The sequence below is a fragment of the Mustela putorius genome, unplaced genomic scaffold (genome assembly GCF_011764305.1).
Source record: "Mustela putorius furo isolate JIRA1106 unplaced genomic scaffold, ASM1176430v1.1 tig00000139_pilon_pilon_pilon, whole genome shotgun sequence".
NCBI classification, from domain to species: Eukaryota; Metazoa; Chordata; class Mammalia; order Carnivora; family Mustelidae; genus Mustela; species Mustela putorius.
Window position 1 is genome coordinate 8822935 of NW_025421293.1, and position 23996 is coordinate 8846930.

General features: G+C 40.3%; 1 protein-coding gene and 1 long non-coding RNA gene across 2 annotated transcripts in view; one reads left to right on the forward strand and one right to left on the reverse strand.

Moving 5' to 3' along the window:
- LOC101681834 (cytochrome P450 3A12-like) overlaps positions 1-23996 on the reverse strand; it is a 63566-nt gene that overhangs the window by 6405 nt on the left and 33165 nt on the right. The window contains 7 exon segments of the mRNA XM_045075078.1: positions 4445-4607; positions 7526-7752; positions 9141-9301; positions 14492-14558; positions 15592-15701; positions 21538-21686; positions 23005-23093. Of these exon segments, the coding sequence (XP_044931013.1) occupies positions 4445-4607; positions 7526-7752; positions 9141-9301; positions 14492-14558; positions 15592-15701; positions 21538-21686; positions 23005-23093 (966 nt within the window).
- Positions 1534-23012, forward strand: LOC106004600. Its single transcript, XR_001177635.2, has 5 exons — positions 1534-1580; positions 1862-1981; positions 4462-4564; positions 22130-22308; positions 22846-23012. It is a non-coding gene; the product is annotated as an uncharacterized LOC106004600 (long non-coding RNA).

The window sequence follows — 23996 nt, forward strand, 5'->3', positions numbered from 1 at the left end:
AATCCCACTTGATGGTGGTGAATGATTTTTTTTTTTTTAAATGTACTGTTGGATTCAGTTTGCTAGTATTCATTGGGCATTTTTACACCATGTTCATCAGGGATATTGGCCTGTAGTTCTCTCTCTCTCTTTAAAAAGATTTTATTTATTTATTTGACACAGAGAGATCACAAGTAGGCAGAGAGGCAGGCAGAGAGAGAGGGAGAAGCAGAGCTTCTCTGCTGAGCAGAGAGCCTGATGCGGCGCTCAACCCCAGGACCCTGAGATCATGACCTGGGCCGAAGGCAGAGGCTTAACCAACACTGAGCCAACCAGGTACCCCTGTAGTTTTCTTTAGTGGAGTCTTTTATCTGGTGCTGGTATCAGGGCAATGCTGGTCTCATAGAAGAGATCTGTGAGAAGAATAGGCATGAACTCTTTAAATATTTGGTAGAACTTGCTGGTAAAACCATCTGGCCCTGGACTCTGGTTTGTTAGGAGTTTTTTGATTACTGATTCAATTTCTTTGCTGATTATTGATCTGTTCAAGTTTTCTATTTCTCCCCGTTTCAGTTTCAGTAGTTTATATATTGCTAGGAATTTATCCATTTCTTCCAGATTGTCCAATTTGTTGGCATATGGGTTTTCATAATATTCTTATAATTTTTTAAAATTTCTGTGGTATTGGTTGTTATTTCCCATCTCTTGTTTGTGATTTTATTTATTGGGGTCCTTTCTCTTTTCTTTTTGATAAGCCTGGCTGGAGGTTTGTCAACTTCACCCATTTTTTTCAAAGAACGAGCTCCTGGTTTCATTGATCTGTTCTATTGTTTTTATGGTTTCTATATCATCTATTCCTGTTCTAATCTTTATTATTTCCTTCCTCCTGCTGGTTTTAGGCTTCACTTGCTGTTCTTTTTCTAGCTCCTTTAAGTAAGGTTAAGTTGCTTATTTGGGATTTTTCTTGTTCTTGAGGCACACCTCTATGCTATATACTTCCCTCTTAGGACTGCTTTTTCTGCATCCCAAAGGTTTGGGGTCATTGTGTCTTCATTTTCATTTGTACCCATGTATTTTTTTAAAGTCTTCTTTGATTTCCTGGCTGACCCATCATTGTTAGTAACATTGTTTAGTCTCCATGTATTTGTGGTCTGTCCAAATTTGTTATTGTGTTTGATATCTCTTTTCACAGCATTGTAGTCGGCAAAGGTGCATGGTATGATTTCAATCTTATTGCATTTTTTGAGACTTGTTTTGTGACCTAATATGTGATCTATTCTGGAGAATGTTCCTTGTGCACTTGAATAGAAAGTGTATTCTGTGCTTTGGGATGGAATGCTCTCAATATATCTATTAAGTCCCTCTGGTCTAGGGTGTCATTAAAAGTCATTGTTTTCTGTCGGGAGCCAGTACAGGAGGCCTACTCTAAGAGCCGTAAGGGACTGAATATGATTGGCTGTTCATTTAGGTCCACTCTCGCGGGAGGTGCATGAGCACTGCATTTTGATTGGTTAACACTGCCTGTATAAAACGCATGCGCCGAGGGTAAAGGGGGAGAGAGAAGAAGAAAAAAGCGATTAAAGAAGAAGGTTCGCCACTACGTGAGTCTCCGAGTCATTCTTGCGGGCCGAGAGCGACAGTTTTCTTGCTGATTTTGTTTAGATGATCTGTGCATTGCTGTCAGTGGTGTGTTAAAGTCTTCCACTGTTCTGGTGTTATTATCAATAAGTTCCTTTATGTTCATTATTATGTTCATTATTATTATTATTATATTTGGGTACTCCTACATTGGTTAATAAATATTTACAACTGTTAGATCTTCTTGTTGGATTGTCTCCTGTATGATGATTATATAATGCCCTTCTCTGTCTCTTTTTTACAGCCTTTGTTTTAAAGTCTAGTTTGTCTGATGTAAGTATTGCTACTCCAGTTCTCCATTGACATCAATCTGCATGATAAATGTTTCTCTGTGCCCTCGGCGGCAAGAACAACAATCAGCCTGGTATGGTGTTAATGCTTCATTCGTTTATTTCCTCAATTCCTTAGCTTATATGCGGCAGGGTGACCAATAAGGGGCCAAGCAATGGGAAGAGCCAATGAGAGTCCTGTTACTATGCTGATTAAATTTGAAACAGCCAATGACTATGTCCTCCTTTAGGCGGGCTTCACCAGAACCTTCATTGTTTACTTGCAGCTATTTTGCTGGCAGTGAGCCAAGCGCCATCTTGTAATGGTGGGGACTTTTCTGGCCGGAGGCGGTCCCTGACATTTCTCCAACACATCACTTTCAATCTGCAGGTATCTTTAGCTCTAAAATGAAATCCCCAGCTAGCCTTATAGGTTTTCCCTTCTAAGGTAAAAACCGCTTTGGTTTTGGTGCTTTTAAGATTTTTTCTTTATTGCTATATTTTGCAGATTTTTTTCAAAATTTCTTAAATTTTTCTGTATTATTATTATTATTTTTTATTTTAAGTAGGCTCTGTGCCCAACGTGGGGCTTGAACTCATGCTCTAAGATCAAGAGTCGCATGTCCTACTGACTGGGCCAGTCAGGCAATCCTATTTTGCAAATTTAATTACATGTCTTGGTGTTGGCCTGATTTTTTTTTTTTTTTATTTTGATGGGAGTTCTCTGTGCCTCCTGGAGTCGGGGTGTCTGTTTCCTTCCCCAGATTTCAGATATTATTTGTTCAAATAAATTTTCCGTCCCTTTTCCGCTCTCCTCTTCAGGGATTCATATAATACAAATGTTATCATGTTTGATGGAATCAGAGTTCCCTAAATCTATTCTTGCATTGTATAATTCTTCTTTATCTCTTTTGTTCAGCTTCATTATTTTCTGTTATTTCCATTATCTTCTAGGTCACTAATTCATTCCTCTGCTTCCTCTAGCTGCTGTTCACTGCATCAAGCTTGTTTTCAATCTCATGTATTGCATTCTTAATCTCTGACTGATTCTTATTTTAACTTTTATCTCTGTTTAGGGTATCACTGATGTCTTCTTTTCTTAAGCCCAGTGAGCATCCTTATGATTATTGTTTTAAATTCTCCCTTAGGCCTGTTACTTATATCTATTTTACATAAATCTCTCGTCTTATCTCGATCTTCCATTTGGGGTAAATTCCTCCATCTTGATATTTTGTTTAAGTCTCTGCCTTCTTCTCTGTGTTAGAAGAGCCAGTTATGTCTCCTACTTCTGAAAGTAAAGGCCTTATGAATAAGAGGTCACGTAGCATGCAGGGCCTGGAGCTTCAAGGACTGTCACTGGTGTGTGGTGCCTGTGCTCTGCTGTTGTGTTTTGGCAGCTCTATCCTTCAGGCCAGCTGTCTGTAGAGGCTTTCCTTGCTTGCTGTGGGCAACATTTGGTCCCCGGCCTGAAAGTGGCGAGTTTTAACTAGATGTGCTCTGGTCTGCTTGTGAAATGAGACCTGACACCAACTCCACCAGAACTGAGGCCTTGTAGAACCCTCTGGTCAGGAGGCTTGGTGTGGGCAAGCCTGGTCTTCTGGGGAAAGAGTCTGCTACGCTGGGAGGCAAGCCTGACTGAGAAGTGCAGTCCCACCAGAGCACAGGGAGGTGGGGCTCGGTGTAAGCGAGTTGGGCAGCCAGTACTGGCACTGTGTTGCTTCCTACAGATGACTGTGTTTGTGGTGAGGGGTGGCGGAGTAAAAGATACCAGCCCGCTCATTTGTTCCTGGAGAGGCATCTTCGTGAACACTGCCTCTCAAGGATGCACTCCTAAAAGAGGGATGATCCCTCTGTGTGTCCCAGGTGTTCTTAGGTCAGGATTTTCAAAAGAACCACTGATTCCAATGTACAAAGAGGGGTTGAGAACCACAGTCATGAGAGTGTCTGTCTGTATGTTGTGGTGGAGAAGATCATCCTTCAAAAGTAATGTCATGGGGGCGCCTGGGTGGCTCAGTGGGTTGAAGCCTCTGCCTTTGGTTGTGATCCCAGGGTCCTGGGATTGAGCCCCTTATCGGGCTCTTTGCTCAGCGGGGAGCCTGCTTCCTCCTCTCTCTCTGCCTGTCTCTCTGCCTACCTGTCCTCACTGTCTGTCAATAAATAAACAAAATCTTAAAAAAAACCCAAAACAACAAAAAGTCATGTCATGATAATCACTGCATGTCAAGACTATGCACAACATGTTTCCTTCCTTTCAGTGGACTTGAGAGAAATTTAAAACATTGCTCAAATTCAAAGGTCTGTGCGTAAGCATGTCACGCTATGTAACTGACTAGATGACCCTTACAGTTGAGTGTTCGTAAACCAAAGACATGGCACTTATGAGCTGAATAATGGTCACACATGACTCCAAATAGATTCTCTTGGCTGATAGAACAAATTATTAAGGATAAATGACCCCTCCCTGCTGAAACACACATATCCATTACTTATCTCTTAGTTTGAAAAAACAACAACAACAACAATAAGATACTATTTATGTAGAAAGCAATCTCTCTGACCTGTGTTTCTTTACAAGGTTTGAAGGAGAAGTTCTGCAGGACTTTGACAAGGGCAAGTTTCATGCTCGTGGTCGCAAACCTCATCCCAATGCAGTTTCGGGGTCCAGTTCCAAAAGGCAGGTAAGTGTAAGGATTTATGCTGTCCTTGTTCTTCTTGCTGAACCTGGTTCCACAATACAAGTTGGGAACACGTTAGTGAAACACAGAAACCATAAGAGCTACACGTTTGGGATTTGGGATTCTTCCCAGGACTATACGGGACACCCTTTTGGGGGTTGGTGACTCAAATCTTGCTATGCTGATTCTGTGGTGACAATAGTAAATTATAGATCCTATGCATTTCCCATACCCTATGGGAGCATTTAGTCTTGTTGAGATGAGATGAATGCTGTTGAAAAGAAGATTTGTCTTAAAACATTAGAATTACATTTGGGATGGTGAGATGTTCACACCCTGAAAGGCAAGCAGGAAATGAGCCTGACTGAAGGAAAGGTTGATTCCTGCCTCCACTCCCACTTATATTGGTCACATGCTCATGGAAAAAGAAAGTAGAGAAAATGCCTCCCATGACTGATTGATTGACTGATTGGTTTGACAAAAAGAGAGAGAGCATACAAGCAGTGGGGAGTGGCAAGCAGAGGGTGAGGGAGAAGTAGGCTCCCCACGGAGCAGGAGCCTGAAGTGGGGTCCAATCCCAGGACCCTAGGACCATGACCTGACACTTAACCAACTGAGCCATCCAGGCACCCCACCCCCCATGATTTAAAGTTCTACTTTTCTCTTTTCAGCCCTATCGTCTCCACTTGCACCTCCTCTCACTTTCAAAAACAAGTCAGAAGATTCACACAGGCACATGATGCTACTCTAGTGTCGTCAAACTCTCCGATATGTATAATCAGTATAATCACTGTCTATCTGTTTCATGAGAGTATAAATTCCTTGAAGGTTAATCCTATATTTTATTTAAAACTGATTCCTGAATATTTGATTATATTAAGGGAAAATGTGGATTTGGGAAAAGTGATAATGGCATTGTGGTGAGGTTATTTTTTAAAGTCTTTATGTTATGGAGAGCATTCTAGAATGATCGCAGATGATGTACATTAATGTAATATGGGAATCAGATGAAGGATTACAATGGCATGTGGATACATTAGTGGTTGTTGGGCAGGTGACAGGCACATATGATGCATTAAAAGTATTTCATAGATGTGTGTCTCTAGGATATGCCTGTGTTATGTGTCAAAAATGCTCCATAGTAGCCTTTTTTAATATGTGGATTTCTTACTCTCTGGCCCAGTCCCTGAAACACATAGATAAGCACTTCTCATGATTGAATGAATTACAGAGAAGTACCTGGAGTGCTCTCTGGTTTCTGTTCAAGAAGCTACAGGAGTGGGTACTGCTGAACTTGTGGGAACCACCAGGGTTCCTGGTCTAAAGAAGAGACAACTTGGTCAATTCTGACTTCTTTCAGCAAGTACAGTGTGTAAACGTGATGCTAGCACTAGGGACACCACACAACAAGATAAGGCCTCTGCTGGAGGGGCTTAGAGTCAGGGGCTTAAAGTCTAGATCCCTAAAAAGTTCACTCGAAATTTTGTTCACCGATACAATAGAGAGGAAAGCACCACTGTTTTAAGAATTCAAGTTTTGGGGGCGCCTGGGTGGCTCAGTGGATTAAAGCCTCTGCCTTCGGCTCAGGTCATGATCTCAGGGTCCTGGGATCAAGCCCTGCATTGGGCTCTCTGCTCAGTGGGGAGCCTGCTTCCTCCTCTCTCTCTGCCTGCTTATCTGCCTACTTGTGATCTCTGTCTGTAAAATGAATAAATAAAATCTCTATAAAAAAAAAAAGAATTCATGTTTTGCCCAAAGCCAGACTCTGCTTTGAATTCCCAAAAGAGAAAGCTCAAGACTCCTCTAAGGAAGATGTCTCAGACAGCTAGAGAGCAGATGAGATTGCTTTTAATGAAGCCCAGATACCAAGAGCTAGCATAGGACTGTAGCCACACATAGCACGGGACCTGTGTGTGCTCCTGAAAGTAATGGCCTTATGAATAAGAAGTCATGTAGCACCCAGGGCCTGGAGCTTCACTGAGTGTCACTGGTGTGTGGTGCCTGTGCTCTGCTGTTGTGTTTTGGCAGCTCTATCCTTCAGGCCAGCTGTCAGTAGAGGCTCTCCTTGCTTGCTGTGGGCAATGTTTGGTCCCTGGCCTGAATGTGGCGAGTTTTAACTAGGTGTGCTCTGTTCTGCTTGTGAAATGAGACCTGGCACTGCCTCCACCAGAACTGAGGCCCTGTAGAACCCTGGACCACAGCCAGAGATTTATGTAAAACAGATACAAGTAATAGGCCTAATGGAGGATTTAAAGCAACAATCATAAGAACACTCACTGGGCTTGAGCAAAGAAGAGAAGACATCAGTGATACCCTAAAGAGAGACAAAAGAGTTAAAAAAGAATCAGAGATGAGCAGCCATGAGGCTGCTCCTCCTGCCAGGGATAAGGACTCAGGTCCACAGCATCTGCTCTCTCACTAAGGCCAGTAGGCATGGGGGCCAAGGTTAATAAACGTGGAATGTGGGGGCTGGAGGGTGAATTCAGAGAGCTAGAGAGGACAGAAAAACTTAGAGGGAAGAAAGGCCTATTTCCTGAAAGATGATAGTGGTTAAAAAAAAAAAAGTCATATACATATAATCACACACAGAAATATAGCATGTTGTTTGTAGTCTAATGTTACATTAAGCAGTTCAAAACAAAAAATTATAATATCATCCTATTTTTTAGTAATCTATAGTACACAGAAAAATGTCCATAAGGAGATACATGACATTATTGATGATTTTAATATATTCGGTCTTTAGATGACTATAATTTTCTTCATTTCTATAGTTTCTAAGTCTACAGCTTAAAAAATATTGACAACAAAGAATGATCATTTTGTAATAAGAAAAAAACTTCTAGGAGCACAAAGATGTCCAAATGAATAATTGTACAGCCACAGGCTTGTCATCTATATGAAGGGAATATCAGAATATCCTCCAGTATGAGGGTGGGTTCTCCATTCCAGGGTTCCCTGTACCTTTCAGGATGGAACTCCTCAGGCGCTGGCCAGAGAGCCTGGTCTCGGTGAAGAGTAAAGACTGGCACCATCACCACTGTCCCTTTGGGAATGAACACACCACTGATCTCCACATCTTTCTTACAGACCCTCTCAAGTCTACCACTGATTGGATGTAATCTGAGAGTTTCATTCAACACCATGTCCAGATACTCCATCTGTACAAGGCCATCATAAGTAGGTGGTGCCTGGAAGGAAAGAAACAGATTTTGATACATCAAGATTTGGAATCAACATTCAACTCACTCTATACACTACTGAAGTGTTAGGGACACCTAAGAATCATGTATTTGGGTAAAGGGCATTTATGGACATTTTCATATCTACCATGTCCTTTGACCTGTTCCGTGGCCCACTGACATGTGTAGAGTAGGGACATAAGTCACTAGGGGAGACCGCTGGGCCAACCCCCTAAACAGGGCCTGAAGTCCCTCTCACCACCATGTAGTAGTTATTCTTCCTCATGTAAACAAAAGTGATTAAAAGCCTATAACCCTTACTCTTACTTGGAATATGCTGAAGTCACTGCTTTCAAAAGAGGGCCCACACATCTGTACCAAGGAAAGAGAATGGACAGAAAAAAAAACAGAAAAAAATCCCCTATTCCACATAAAGTCTTCTAGTTGAAATATCCTGCTTCCTAATTTTTGATTATATATATAAAGTTTGGAGAGAAGCACTGTATTATGTAAAAAAAAAGTCTATAAATATTCTGGGGAGTAACAAGTTCTTCTCTAACACAAATATGAGAAAAGATGACTAAGATGGTACCATGGTACACAATTTCAGTTCTAGGGAAAGATGTAAAGGGAATAAGAACCCTACCCTCAGCCCCACCCTCTGTTGCTGGAAGGGTCTCATAGTTGCTGCGTCAAGGTTGACAATAAACCAAATAAGCCGCTCTAGCCCCAGAGGCCAGGTGCCTTCATAAGCAGAGAATTTCAGTTTGCGCAGAGGCCTGAAAACTGTGGGCAATTTTGTCTGTCGCTTGGTGTTATATTTAAGAGCCAACACTGTAGTAGGAGTTATGAGTTCCATCAGGATCCAGGCAACCTGGTTCATAGCTTGGCTTTTTCACCACTAGGTATAGGATGTGAAAGAAAGTTATATTATGTCTCTGTAGCTCAGTTTCTGACTTGTTACGTTGAGCTAATTAGAGTTGACCCTTCAGAGGGTGTGGGGCATAGACACTGCTCACCGAAGATCCATGTAGACCCCCATAGTTCCCAGCCCACCTGACCTTAGGGGAAACCACTTTGCAAATGGGCTGTGATCTGAGGATCTCTATGTCAATTTGGGGCCAAATACTGGAAAAGCAAGTGAGCAACACTCTAGTTTTTGTTCTCCAGCCAACATAAAGTCTTCGTGTTCTAGATAGCGCTGGTATAAGAAAGCAGAGCCTCTTTACCCTGTATCACCGAATACTCCCATCCTCAACTAATACCCATCATGGACATGGGAATGTGAGTCAAAAGTAAACCTTTGCTATATAAACCCACAAGATCTGAGGGTTCTTCTGTTACTAAGGCATCACAGAGCTCATCCTGACCTCCCTCCTCAGGCATGGCCTGCTCACCTTCTTGGGGAAAGTCAAATCAATCTCCTCCTGTAGTTTCTGCTGGACATCAGGGTGAGTGGCCAGTTCATATGCCAAGAAAGAAAGAGCAGTGCTAGTGGTCTCGTAGCCAGCAAAAAGAAAGGTCATAGACTGGGCCACGAGCTCCAGATCAGACAGAGCTAAGAGGAGAAGAAAGACATTTTAGCTAAAGCTGGTGAATGAAAAACATCACAGTTCAGATGACAAGAAACCCAAATGAAACTCCCAGATCCCTTGGGGAAAATAGGTAAAAGCAATTCGGAATCAGACTAGGAGTGGTTTGCACTCTGATGTCTATCCTACAGTGCCAGAAAGAGGCAAAAGTTGTTTTGATCTCCTTATTCCCAAGGATTATAACTATTTTTGGCCATCTGCTCCTGCTTATGCCACCTTCCCCACCAACACAGGTGGCTAATTTTAGGAGATGGCATTTCTGTCTCACATACATAGTGTTCTCTGTCTATCTCTGAAGAGTCCTAAAAGTAGTTTAGCCATAAGTAACACAGGCTAGTATTCTTCCCTGGGAAAAATTTACATTCTTCTACAGCTTAATTTTTTTTTTTTGAGAGAGAGTATGCAATGCTAAGGCTTAATTGTCAGGAAAATTCAATGAGCTTTTATCTAAACATTTGGCAGGAACTTAGGATAATATTTGGCTACAGAAAAACTTTTGTCCAATGTGTGCTCCATGGACCAGTAGCATCAACAGCATCTGGGAGCTTATTGGAAATGCAGAATTTCAAACCTCATCCTAGCACAATGGAACCAAAATCTGAGCTTTCACAAAATGTGATGATATGCATGGATTATATCTTTGGGAGGAATCTGGTAATAGAAGACCTGGGGCCCACGACTCTTCAAGTGGATGATCTCAGATACGTACAGAAACTGTAACACAGACAAGAAGCTAGAAGAGGGGAGACTGATGCCGGGTAACTCATGCCATTAAAGGAGGATAAGAAGGGACCAGGGAGGGAGACAAACCATAAGAGACTCTTAACCTCAGGAATGAAACTGGGGGTTGCTGGAGGGTTTTGGGTGGGGGGACAGGGTGCCTGGGTTATAGACATTGGGGAGGGTCTGTGCTATGGTGAGTGCTATGCATTGTAAGACTGATGATTCACAGACCTGTACCCCTGGGGCAAATAAAACACTCTATGTTAATTAGAAAAAAAAAAAAAGCACAAGAAAGAATGCATCAATAGAAGGGTACTGGCCAGCGTGAAATGCAGAGAAACAGAATCCAGTGAGTAGATAGAGAAATGCTCATTCCGTCAGGCCTGAATGTCACCTTCCTTAGTGAATGGCTCCAACCTGTATGTAAATTGGCCTCTCTGATTTTCCCCTGATAGAAATGAAGCTGCCCAGGCTCTAACCTATTTGATTGGAACTGGATTAGGACCTTTACATCCTTAGAGCACTGAAATGAACAAGGTACCTGCAACAGACAATGAAATTCACAACTAGAAACAACACAGCATAATTTTAAGAAAGATTTACAGATTTCGGATTTTCAGTGATACCTTTTGTGAGGTCATCGTGGATACATTCAACTATCCAACCTTTCCTCCTTTAGCATGGACCCAGTGACATTCAAAGTTTAGATCTGTACTGCTCAATGTGGTGGCCATTTGCCAGATGCGGCTATTTAAATATAAATTTTAATTGATTACATTAAACACAATATAAGATTCAGCTCTTCAGAGGCACTAACCACATGTCAAGTGCTCAGGAGCCACATGTGTGCAGTGGTCACTGTACAGGGCAGATATAGAATATTTCCGTCGCCACGAAAATTTCTTGAGCCAAACACACAGATAGATAGAGGTAGATGTATACATTGGTATAGATATATTTTAGTGATGTTACAGAGTAAGGCTGTCCCTTTTCTCCAGAATCAATTGTTAAATATATATACGAATTTTGTGAGATGGTTGTGAAACCTTGATAGCTTGAAGTTAACCATGATGGGAATATTTCTGTCATTGAAAGAAATTTATAAATCAAGGCTTTTATTTGGGAGACAGCATGTCTACAATCACTGGTTATGGAGATTAAAAAACAATTTAGGTTTATCATTCCTGTGTAAATATATTTGATGTGATTAGCCTGGTCCACTGAGAGGATCTAGGGGAAAAAAAGCATCCCTAACAGCAATGAGCACTCCTAGATCCCAGGTTTTGGTTTCTTTTTTTTTTTTTAAGTTAAAATTCATTCATTTATTTTACAGAAAGAGAAAGCACACACACGTGTGCTGGGGGGTAGGGACAGAGGGAGAGAATCTCCAAGCAGATTCCCCAATGAGCACAAAGCCAGATGTGGGGCTTGATCCTATGATCCATGAGATCATGACCTGAGTTGAAACCAAGAGTCAGGTGCTCAACTGACTGAGCCACCCATGCATCCCAGAGTTTGTTTTCTAAATACCATTCTCACTAATAGGAAACAGAGCTCCTTGAAGTAATGGCTGATTTCAAGGCTCATCAGGGGAAGTAAAAGGGAGACCTGGAATGTCTTATGTCAGATGCAAGAAGTGCTCATAAAGTAATCTGTGAAAAGGATACAGGAGACTCTATGTACTATAATGATAGATTTGCACCATTACACATTGGTCAAAACTCATAGAAATATCACCTCAACAATAAATCCTAATTTAAACTATGGACTTAAATGGTAATAACGTGTCATTGTATGTATACTGATTGTGACAAAATTACCACATGTGGAGAGATTTTGAAAGTGGGGGTGGCTGTGTGCAGGTGGAAAATACTGGAAATCTCTGTGCCTTTCACTCAATATTGCTTGAATCTAAAACTACTATTAAAAAATCTACTCAATAAACATTGTTAAAATGTCTATACTGCCTAGAGCAATCTATACTTTTAATGCCATTCTGATCAAAATTCCACCGGTATTCTTCAAAAAGCTGGAGCAAATAATCCAAAAATTTGTATGGAATCAGAAGAGACCCCAAATTGCTAAGGAAATGTTGAAAAACAAAAATAAAATGGGGTGGGGGCATCACGTTACCTGATTTCAAGCTTTACTACAAAGCTGTGATCACCAAGACAGCATGGTACTGGCATAAAAACAGACACATGGACCAGTGGAACAGAGTAGAGAGCCCAGATATGGACCCTCAACTCTATGGGCAAATAATCTTCGACAAAGCAGGGGAAAATATACAGTGGAAAAAAGACAGTCTCTTCAATAAATGGTGCAGGGAAAACTGGGCAGCTATATGTAGAAGAATGAAACTCGACCATTCTCTTACACCATACACAAAGATAAACTCAAAATGGATAAAAGACCTCAACGTGAGACAGGAATCCATCAGAATCCTAGAGGAGAACATAGGCAGTAACCTCTTCGATATCAGCCACAGCAACTTCTTTCAAGATATGTCTCCAAAGGCAAAGGAAACAAAAACAAAAATAAACTTTTGGGACTTCATCAAAATCAAAAGCTTCTGCACAGCAAAGGAAACAGTCAAAAAAACAAAGAGGCAACCCACAGAATGGGAGAAGATATTTGCAAATGACAGTACAGACAAAAGGTTGATATCCAGGATCTATAATGAACTCCTCAAATTCAACACACACAAAACAGGCAAACATATCAAAAAATGGGTAGAAGATATAAACAGACACTTCTCCAGTGAAGACATACAAATGGCTATCAGACACATGAAAAAATGTTCATCATCACTAGCCCTCAGGGAGATTCAAATTAAAACCACATTGTGATATCACCTTACACCAGTTAGAATGGCCAAAATTAACAAGACAGGAAACAACACGTGTTGGAGGCGATGTGGAGAAAGGGGAACCCTCTTCCACTGTTGGTGGGAATGCAATTTGGTGCAGCCTCTTTGGAGAGCAGTGTGGAGGTTCCTCAAGAAATTAAAAATAGCACTTCCCTATGACCCTGCCATTGCACTCCTGGGTATTTACCCCAAAGATACAGATGTAGTGAAAAGAAGGGCCATCTGTACCCCAATGTTTATAGCAGCAATGGCCATGGTGGCCCAACTGTGGAAAGAACCAAGATGTCCTTCAACGGAAGAATGGATAAGGAAAATGTGGTTCATATACACTATGGAGTATTATGCCTCCATCAGAAAGGATGAATCCCCAACTTTTGTAGCAACATGGACAGGACTGGAAGGGATTATGCTGAGTGAAATAAGTCAAGCAGAGAGAGTCAATTATCATATGGTTTCACTTACTTGTGGAGCATAACAAATAGCATGGAGGACAAGGTGTGTTACAGAGGAGAAGGGAGTTGGGGTAAATTGGAAGGGGAGGTGAATCATGAGAGACTATGGACTCTGAAAAACAATCTGAGGGTTTTGAAGGGGCGGGGGGTGAGAGGTTGGGGTACCAGGTGGTGGGTATTATAGAGGGCGCGGATTGCATGGAGCACTGGGTGTGGTGAAAAAATAATGAATACTGTTATGCTGAAAATAAATAACTTTAAAAAAATCTACTCAAAACAAAACAGAACCCCAAAAAAGAAAGAAAAGAAAAGAAAAAGAGAAAAGAAAAAAGAGAAAAGAAAGCACACAGGATCCCACTTGCAAGGGCTTCCAATGGACAAACCTGAGTGAATTTGAGGATCCAAATAAAGAATGATTTAAGAGACTAAGTTAGGAATATATGAGATCAGACTGACATAAATAAATTAATGAGAGAGAACATGAAGCTCCCTTATAATGGACTATCACCCATAAATGTAGAAGAAATGATGGAATTAGAAAGTCACCATTTTGAAGCCATTATAGGAATAATAGTTTCAATTAAATACCATCCATGATAAAAGTAGTTGATGAATGTTTGAAGAAAAACACAGTATTTACATAAGCGCAAAGGCATCTTGCATGTCACTTCTTAATTACAAAATGAAAAATAAAACTTTATAATACATTAAGGCAGTGAACACAAGTTCAACCAAGTGTTCCAGGTGAAGGTCACCAACACTGGGGCCAAGTATCTCCTGATGTGATGAAGACTTGATGCAAATTTCCAGGTAGAGGTTCCCATTCACAGGGTCTGATTTAACTGGAGAACTGACATTGGAAGCAAGCTCCCCAAAAATTCTGATGTAGACCAGACCACCAACTGCCGTGTTTATGGCTGCCCTTCAAGTACAGAAGAGAATTGTGGCTGCATGCTTCTGGAAAGTGGTTCTGGCTACCATTTATATCTGAACATGTGTCCTTCTTCAATTTGCAGAAACTCCATCTGCTAAAAATCTTCCTCTGCATCTCAGAACCACCCCTTGCTTCTGAACCTCCCCATTGCTGGCCCTCAGAAGCTCTCCTTGCTCACCTTTATGGGTGTCTGTTTCTTTAGAATTCTGGGAGTCAATCATCAGTTGGAGAAAATCCACTCGGTGCTGGAAGTAGAATGAGAAGTTTCAATGGTAAAATGTCACTTATGAAGTCAGAAATAAATCAGGGGTGCAATATCTAACTTCTTTCCTGAGAATATTGCCCCTTTATGGCCAGAAGTCTGAATATTGTTGTCTGAGTCATCAGTGAAAAAAAAAATCCAGATATGAAACTTGAAGAGCTGAATGCTTCTCTGATAGGAATCCAGCCATCACGTCCAACTGATTTTTGGTCCTTGCCCTCTCTGATCTTTAGCTTGTCTGGCTTTTGAACATAGCTTTCTGGCCAAAGAGTTGTCTGCTCCCTTTCCTGTCATGCCTGGTTCCTCAGGATAAAGTCCCTGACTTCAGTTCTTTTTTTCTCCAGCTTCAATTCTTAATGAATGGCCACATAGATCAATCCCCTGACCTCTGCTGGGTCCACCAGCAACCTCTGTCTCAGTATCTTCCGATGCCCCACCCTTCCAGACTCTGGAATCTTCAGTGACATCCTGAGGGACCCAGCCCTGTATCCCTGTCCCACATACATCCTTGTTCTGGCTGCCAGGTCTCAGGAAGGCAAAGCAGGTTCAGCCATCTTGCAGTCTCCTGCCCACTCCAGCCTGTCACAGGCTCAAATTTAATACAGACACCAGGTGTCTGATAGGAACTTCATTGGAGAATGTGTAAAGTAAGGGCCTGAAATTGAAAGGACCTCTGCCAATATAAGATATGGCAAAATTATACTATCCAGAAAATGATTTTTACATAGTGATTTTTATCCTCTGACAATTTATTGAGGGGAAGTCGCAGTTTTTCTCTCAACAAATCTTGTGCAGTGACATACTAATTGCCATGCTTATTACTAAATTTTAATTGTTGCCTCTTTGGCTCCTAAACCTCCACCTTCTTCATTCTGCCCAAAATGACAGAACTCTTCTGATCTGAATACTACAGTTCTCTACCCACCCTAAAAATTACATAGAAGAGCACACATCAGATGCACACAGCTCAATTATCAAAAAGTAAAATACTGCATGTTAACGGTCAACTGATTTACCTTTTGTTCTTTGATCTTTTTTACAGATTTTGTAAAAAAATCGGTAACACTCTTCGGAAACACAGAGATATTGAATATTTCAAAAACCGGGGTCAGGAATGGAAAGAATACTGTAAGGAAAAAGAACAACAGAAAGCACAGTGAAAATGGAAAATTTACCCAGAGCAATTATAATTTGGTCTACCAATTAGAAAAGCAAAAGACACAAGGAGTTATTGAAACTAGGAGTCATTCCCTCTATGACCTTTCCTCCAACTTTCAAGCCAAGGACTAAGCCAGTGCAAGTCATACATAAGGGCCACCACTACAGTAGTGAGATCAGCAGCCTCTTGGATATCTCTGGAGTGACTAAAGGAACAGGAGAACATTCCTGGATCTCTTAGCCTTTTATCTTTTGTACTAGAGCCACTTGGGATAAACAAGACCATGGTATGCTACTTCAATTAATTGTATCATTTAAGAAATTGTTGTCAGGATGCAAATAATGCAGAATATGCCCTTCAACTGCAATAGAATAAAATTAGAAATCAAAACAGAAAGAACATTAGGAAATTCACAAATATGTGGAAATTAAACAAGACATTGCTATTTAACAATGGTTCAAAGAAGAAGTCAAAAGGGCACTTAGTAATTCCTTGGAGACTGATAAAATGTGTATGATATACCAAAACTCAAGGGATGTAGCAAAAGTAGTCACCAGAGAGAAAAACTGCTATATGTCTACATTCAAAATGGACCAAGATCTCAAATCAACAACCCAACTTTCTATCTTAAACATGCTGAAATAACAAGACCAAACTGCAAGCAGTTGGAAGCAAACAATAGAGACAAGTACAGAAACTCATGAAACGAAGAACAGAAAACAATAGGAGGGGGCGCCTGGGTGGCTCAGTGGGTTAAGCCGCTGCCTTCAGCTCAGGTCATGATCTCAGGGTCCTGGGATCGAGTCCCGCATTGGGCTCTCTGCTCGGCAGGGAGCCTGCTTCCCTCTCTCTCTCTGCCTGCCTCTCTGTCTACTTGTGATTTCTCTCTGTCAAATAGATAAATAAAATTTAAAAAAAAAAAACAATAGGAAAAAAAAATCAAGGAAACCAAGGCAGATTTCTTTCAAAAGATCTTTAGCTAGATGATCAAGAGAAAAGGAGAAAAGATTCAAATTCTATCATCTGAAATGAAAGGGGAGATTTATGCTAACATTAAAAAGGTTTTATTTTTCATTAAAAAATTTTTATTTTATTTAACATATAGTATTAACATATAGTATATTAATTAACATATAGTATATTATTAGTTTCAGAAGCAGAGATCAGTGATTCATCAATTGCATGTAATACCCAGTGCTTATCACATCACATGCCCCCCCAATGCCCTTTACCCAATTACCCCATCCCGCCACCTACTTCCCCTCCAGCAACCCTCAGTTTGTTTCCTGTAGACAAAAGTCTCTCATGGTTTTTATCCTCCCTCTCTGATGATTTCCCATTCAGTGTTCCCTCTCCATGATCCTCTTTGATCCGTAGAATCCATAGGATCCCCTATGATCTGTATTATGTTCCACGTATCAGTGAAGCCATATGATAACTGTCTTTCTGTGATTGACTTATTTTGCTCAGCATAATACTCTCCAGTTCCTCCCATGTTGATGTAAGTGGTAATTATTCATCCTTTCTGATGGCTCAGTAATATTCCAATATATATATATATATATATATATATATATATATATATATATATATATATACCACACCTTATTTATCCATTCACTTACCAATGGACATCTTGGCTCTTTTCACAGTTTGGTTATTGTGGACATTGCTGCTATGAACATTGGGGTGCAGGTGCCCCTTTTTGTATTCTTTGGGTAAATACCCAGCAGTACAATTGTTGGGTCATAGGGTAGCTCTATTTTCAACTTTTTGAGGAACCGCCATACTGTTTTCTAGAGTGTCTGTACCAGTGTGCATTCCCATCAGCATTGTAAGAGGAGTCCCCTTTCTCCACACCCTTACCAACATCTGTTGTTTCCTGATTTGTTAGTTTTAGTCATTCCGACTGGTGTGAGGTGCTATCTCACAATAATATGGTGGTATCTTGTAATACTACGAACAAGAACATGCTAATAGATTAGGTAACTTAGATGAAACAGAAAAATTCCCAGGGAGATACAAACAGGAAATGGACATTAAAAAAGTAGACAATCTTAAAGACAAGAAAAACATTGAGTTAATAGTGAAGAAACTCTACTACCAAATGTTGAAAGTAGAATCAACACCAATTGTGAATAAATCCTACCCCAAAGAGAGGAAGATGTAGTATTTCCAGACATACTCTATGAGGGAGGTATTATCCTGATACTAAAAACAGACAAAGGTATCATGGCCAAAGAGAACTATGGACCAATGTATCTTATGACAGAGATGCACAAACCCTCAACAAAATGCTAGCAAACTGAACCCAGCAACATAGCAAACAAAGGAAGAATATACCAGAGGGGTTTATCCCAGCAATGTGAGTTTGTGTAATGCACCATATCAATAGAATAAAACACAAATATAACATAGTCATCTCCTTAGGTGTGGAAAAGTATTTGACAAAAACACGATACCCTTTTGCAATAATTACATCAAACTAGGAATAGAAGGGAAATTCTCAGTCTATTAAAGGGCATCCATGAAAAGCTCATAGCTAACACCATACTTAACAGTGAAAGACTGGGCATTTTCCCCTAAGAGTAAAAACAAAACAAGGATGTCTCTATTGCCACTTCTATTAAACACTGTACTAAAGGTTCTAGCTGGGGAAGTAGGCAAGAAAAAGAATAAAAGACATTCGTATAAGAAATAAAGAAGTAGGGGTGCCTGGGTAGCTCAGTGGGTTAAGCCTCTGCCTTCAGCTCAGGTCAGGATCTCAGGGTCCTGGGATCGAGCCCCACATCAGGCTCTCTGCTCAGCAGGGGGCCTGCTTCCCTCTTTCTCTGCCTGCCTCTCTGCCTACTTGTGATCTCTGTCCATCAAATAAATAAATAACATCAAATAAATAAATAAATAAAATCTTAAAAAAAAGAAATAAAGAAGTAAAACCATCTGTATTATCAGATAACATGATGTTTTATATAGAAAATCTGGGGGAATGAACTAAAAATCTTAAGAACTGATAAAGTTTAGCAGGGTTTCAGGATACAAGATCCACATACAACATCAATTCTATGTTTATATGCTGAACAATCCAAAAGTGAAATTAAGAATAAAACTCCATTTAGGGTAACAATGAGAACAATAAAATACTTAAGGATAACTTTCACAAAAGAAGTGCAAAACTTATGTTCTGGAAACTACAAAAATTGTTGAGAAAAATTACAGAAGATACGTAAATGGAGAAACATCACATGTTCATGGATCAGAAACCTTAACATTGTCAAGGTGGCAAGATTTCCTGAATTAATCTATAGATTAATGCATTCTGTTGTCAGAATCCTAGCTGGGTACTTTGTAGAAATCGGCATTCTAAAGTTAAAATTCATATGGAGTTGTAAGTGACCCAGAGTAGCCAAAAACAACCTTGAAAAATGAGAAGAATAATGTTGTAGAACTCCAGGTTCCCATTTCAAAACTTACCACAAAGCTATGATGATCAAGGCAATGTAGTACGGGCATAGAGATAGGAATACAGATCAGTGGAATTGAATTTCGACTCCAAAAATACAACTATGTGTTTATGGTCAGTGGAATTTTGAGAAGGTTTCTGAGACCATTCAATGGAGAAAGACAGTCTTTACAAAAAATGGTGCTGAGACAGTTGGATAGTCACAAGCAAAAGAATGAAGTTGAATTCTTACCTTAAACAAAAATACCCAAAAGGAATCGAAGACCCAAATATGAGAGCTAAAACTACAAAATTCTTAGAAGAAAACTCAGGCGTGGTCATGACCTCAGATTTTGCAATGAATTCTTAGATATGACACCAAGGTGGTGGGTGTTATGGAGGGCACGTATTGCATGGAACACTGGGTGTGATGCATAAACAATGAATTCTGGAACACTGAGAAGAAATTTAAAAAAATTGGCCAACAAGCATATAAAAAGTGGTTCAACCACACTAGCCATTAGAAAATGCAAAACAGGGGCACCTGGGTGGCTCAGTGGGTTGAGGCCTCTGCCTTTGGCTCGGGTCATGATCCCAGTGTCCTGGGATCAAGCCCCAAATCGGGCTCTCTGCTCAGCGGGGAGCCTGCTTCCACCCCCTACTCTGCCTGCCTCTCTGCCTACTTGTGATCTCTGTCAAATAAAAAAATAAAATCTTAAAAAAAAAAGAAAATGCAAAACAAGAGCACACCCATTAAGGTGGATCATTAAAGAGACATCATTAAAAAAGACAGAAAAGTGTTGGCCAAGTGTTGGAAAGGATGGAGAAATCAGAACCTTCACACTTTACTACTGGGAATGTACAATGGTGTAGGTACTATGGAAAATACTTTGGCAGTTCCCTATTGACTTAAACACAGAATTAACTACATACCTTAGCAAATCCACCCCTGAGTACATTCTGAAGAGACTTGAAAACAGGTAATCAAGCAAAAACCTGGGCGTGAATGTGGATAGCACCATTATTCATAATAGTCAAGAGCTGGAAACAACCTAAATGTCCATCAAATAATGAAAGGATAAATAAAATGCAGTATGTCCTCAAAATGGAATATTTTTTGGCCATAAAAATAAAAAAGGTACTGATGCATGGTGCCACATGGATAAACCTTGAACACATTACACTAATGAAGGCAGGCAGCCACAAAGATCAGATGTTCTATGGTTCCGTCTCTATGAAGAGTCCAGAATCTATTAAGACAGAAAGTAGATTACTGGCTGCTTAGGACTAAGAAATGTAGGTAGTGATAGTAAAAAAAGTACAGATTTCTGAGTTGACAACAATGGTCTAACAATTGACTATAGTAATGGTTGCCCATATATTTGAATGCACCAAAACCTTTTTTTTCAGTTTGAGTTTACAGATTCACAGTATTACACAAGTTAAGGTATACTGAATAAGGCTTTGACACACATATATCAAGAGATGATTACCACAATAACATGTCCATCATCTCATGTATTTACAAAATAAAATTTTTTAATCCTTGTGATGAGAACTTCTGGGATCTACTCTCATAGCAACTTTGAAACACTTCATACAGCTGTGTTAACTATACTTATCCTATTGGACATTATAAGCCAGTACTTTTTTATCTTATAATTGAAACTTTGTACCTTTTCATCACCTTCATTCAATTCCCACCCCCGTCTCCTGCCTCTAGTAACCACAAATCTCACCTTGTTTTTGTATGAAGTTGGTTTCGGGGTTGGGGGGGGATGTTTGATTCTGTACAGAAGTAAGCTCATAAGAGAATTTGTCTTCCTCTAACTTATTATTATTATTTTAGATTTTATTTATTTATTTATTAGACAGAGAGAGAGAATCACAAGTAGGCAGAGAAGCAGGCAGAGGGGAAGGAGGAAGCAGGCTCCCTGCTGAGCAAGGAGCTGATGCAGGACTCGATCCCAGGACCCTGGGATGACAACCCGAGGTGAAGCCAGCAGCTTAACCAACTGAGCCATCCAGGTGTCTCTGTCTTCCTCTAACTTAGTTAAATTCCACCCATGTTGTCACAAATACAGGATCCCCTTCCTGTTATGGCTAAATAGATTTCATTGTGTATATATGTATATACGTGTGTGTGTGTGTATGTGTGTGTGTGTGTACACATTTTCTACATTCATTTGCTGATAGATACTGAGGCCATAAAAACCACTGAATTTTATATGCTAAATGGGTAACATATATAGTAAGTGAATAATAGCTCAATAAAGCTATTGTAGAAAGAAAGAAAAAAGTGAAGGAAGGGTGGGAGGAAGGAAGGGAAGAGAAAGAGAAAAGAAAAAACAGTAGTGTACATACATATTAAGAACTAAAGTGGGTCAAAGAACTCAAATCTGAAGAGCTTCTTGGCATTTTCCACGAAGGGATCCTGTGGGTTGTTGAGGGAATCAATGTTCACTCCAAACGATGTGCTGGTAATCACATCCATGCTGTAGGCCCCAAAGATGCTGTGGACAAAGAAAAAACATGTATAATTAAAATCACCACCTCTTTACTATCTTAATCCAACACACGCAGCAGAAAGTGCACGTAGATTCCAACGTCCAGACAAGACAAAAGCCACACATTCAGAAGCAGCTGCTGCACCATCTGAAGAGTCTAGATGCCATCACACTCACTCGTGAGGGGCTTGTGAGGTGCCAGTGATGCAGCTAGCCCTGTGCTAGGGGTGATGGGGACACTGTGACATGTTAGACACACCTGCGAGCTCAAGGAGCTCAGTCATGGAGGGATAGAGACCCAAAATCGGACAAATCACAGTAGTGTGTTTTGAGTATGGGCAGCAGAATGTGGATAAGCACTGTGTCTGAGCAGGACAAATGGTGGGATAATTAACTCTTCCTCATGGAGCCACGAGCTGTGAAACTGATCTGGATCTTCTCTCACACAGTATCTGTGCTCAGAGCTGATTCCTCTTCAGCACATTATAGAACACCAACACCCTGTTCTGCGCTGCCAGGAACACCATCCCTTCTTCTCTACACCCCTGCTAAGGCTCCTGAAAGACCCACTCTGTCTCATCTCCATCGATCTGAGATTGCCCTGAGGACTCACTCATTTCTGGAAAAGGTAAGAACTCTGAATGTTCCCAGAAAAATAGTAGATCACTCCAAAACTGGTTCACAGAAGCCTGTAACTAAGTGATCATATGCTCCTCGTTTTCACAGGATAACGCAGTGTACCTCAGTTATTTCTGCATGATTAAAAAATACCCAAATTTAGATATTAAATGACATGGTCAGCCTACCCATGCCCTGTGTGTAAGACTTTAGCTATTTTGAAGTTAAAGGAAGGAAAAGTGGTAATAAAAGTTAATATTTAGCATTTTGCAAATATACACACACAAAAAATTACGATACTTTTAAAAGTCGTTCCCATTCCATCTTGTAACTTTCTGCCCCACCCACTGCCTGCCAATATGTACCTTCCCCTCCCGCCACTGCACACATTCTACTCTCAAAACTTTGGTACAATTCTGTTTCTTCATTTCAAGAATGTATTTTGGTCTTCCAGAATAACCAAAGTGACAATTAAGTAGATAATTTAATCCTTGCTCCCGAAAGCAAGAGCCAATCCTTTTCTCTTCTGGCTGCCCTGCCTTTCTAGGTGAGCTACCTCTTTGTGGCTCGCCCATCGGAGTTTAACACCACATGCCTACTTCCGCTTGTTTGCTGGAGTAACTCAACAGAGAGAACTGGGCTTTACGGCAGCAGCTGGAAAGTGTCGTGACAGAGTCGGAATCCCAGCAACTGGACTCCTACTTACTCTTTCAAGTTGACAGGTTTGCCTTTCTCTGCCTCCTTCCTCAGGTTCCTCACCAACATATCTCCATACTGGCCAATGATGGGGAACATCTACACACAAAATATGCCACCACCTGAAGTTAAATTGGAAAATCAAGTTCCAGACTGATCTGGCTTTCACAAACATGGAGCAGTAGGGGACTTTAAAAAAAAATTAAATTGTGTTTACTCAATTAATTTTTTAAAATTAATTGTTTTATTTTTATAAATTAATTATATATCTAAATTATATATAAATGTATAAAATATAAAAAATATATAATTAGTTATTATTATTTTTTAAAGATTTTATTTATTTATTTGACAGAGAGATCACAAGTAGGCAGAGAGGCAGGCAGAGAGAGAGAGAGAAGCAGGCCCCTGCTGAGCAGAGAGCCCAAGGCAGGGCTCAATCCCAGGACCCTGGGATCATGACCTGAGCCAAAGGCAGAGGCCTCAACCCACTGAGCCACCCAGGTGCCCCATAATTAATTATTTTTAATTAATTGTTTAATTAATTTAAATTGTGTTACTCAACATATAGTGCAATATTGATTTCTGGAGTAGAATTCAATGACTCATCGCTTTCATACAACACCCAGTACTCATCACAACAAGTACCCTCTTTAGTAACTATCACCCATCTAGCCCCTAGCCCACCCTCTTCCCTCCATCAACCCTCAGTTTGTTCTCTCCTTAAGAGTCACTCATGGCTTGCTTCCCTCTGTCCTTTTTTCTTTTTTCCCATTCCCATTCGTTTATCTTTTTTCTTTCTTAAATTCCACATATAAGTGAGATCCTTAAAAAAAAAAAGATATGGCATATATACATAATTAAATATTATTCAGCCTTCAAAAAGAATGAAATCTTGCCATTTGCAATAATGTAGATGGAACTAGAGTGTATTATACTAAGCAAAATAAGTCAGCCAGAGTAAGAGACGTTTAATGACAAATCTTATCATGTGTTTTCTAG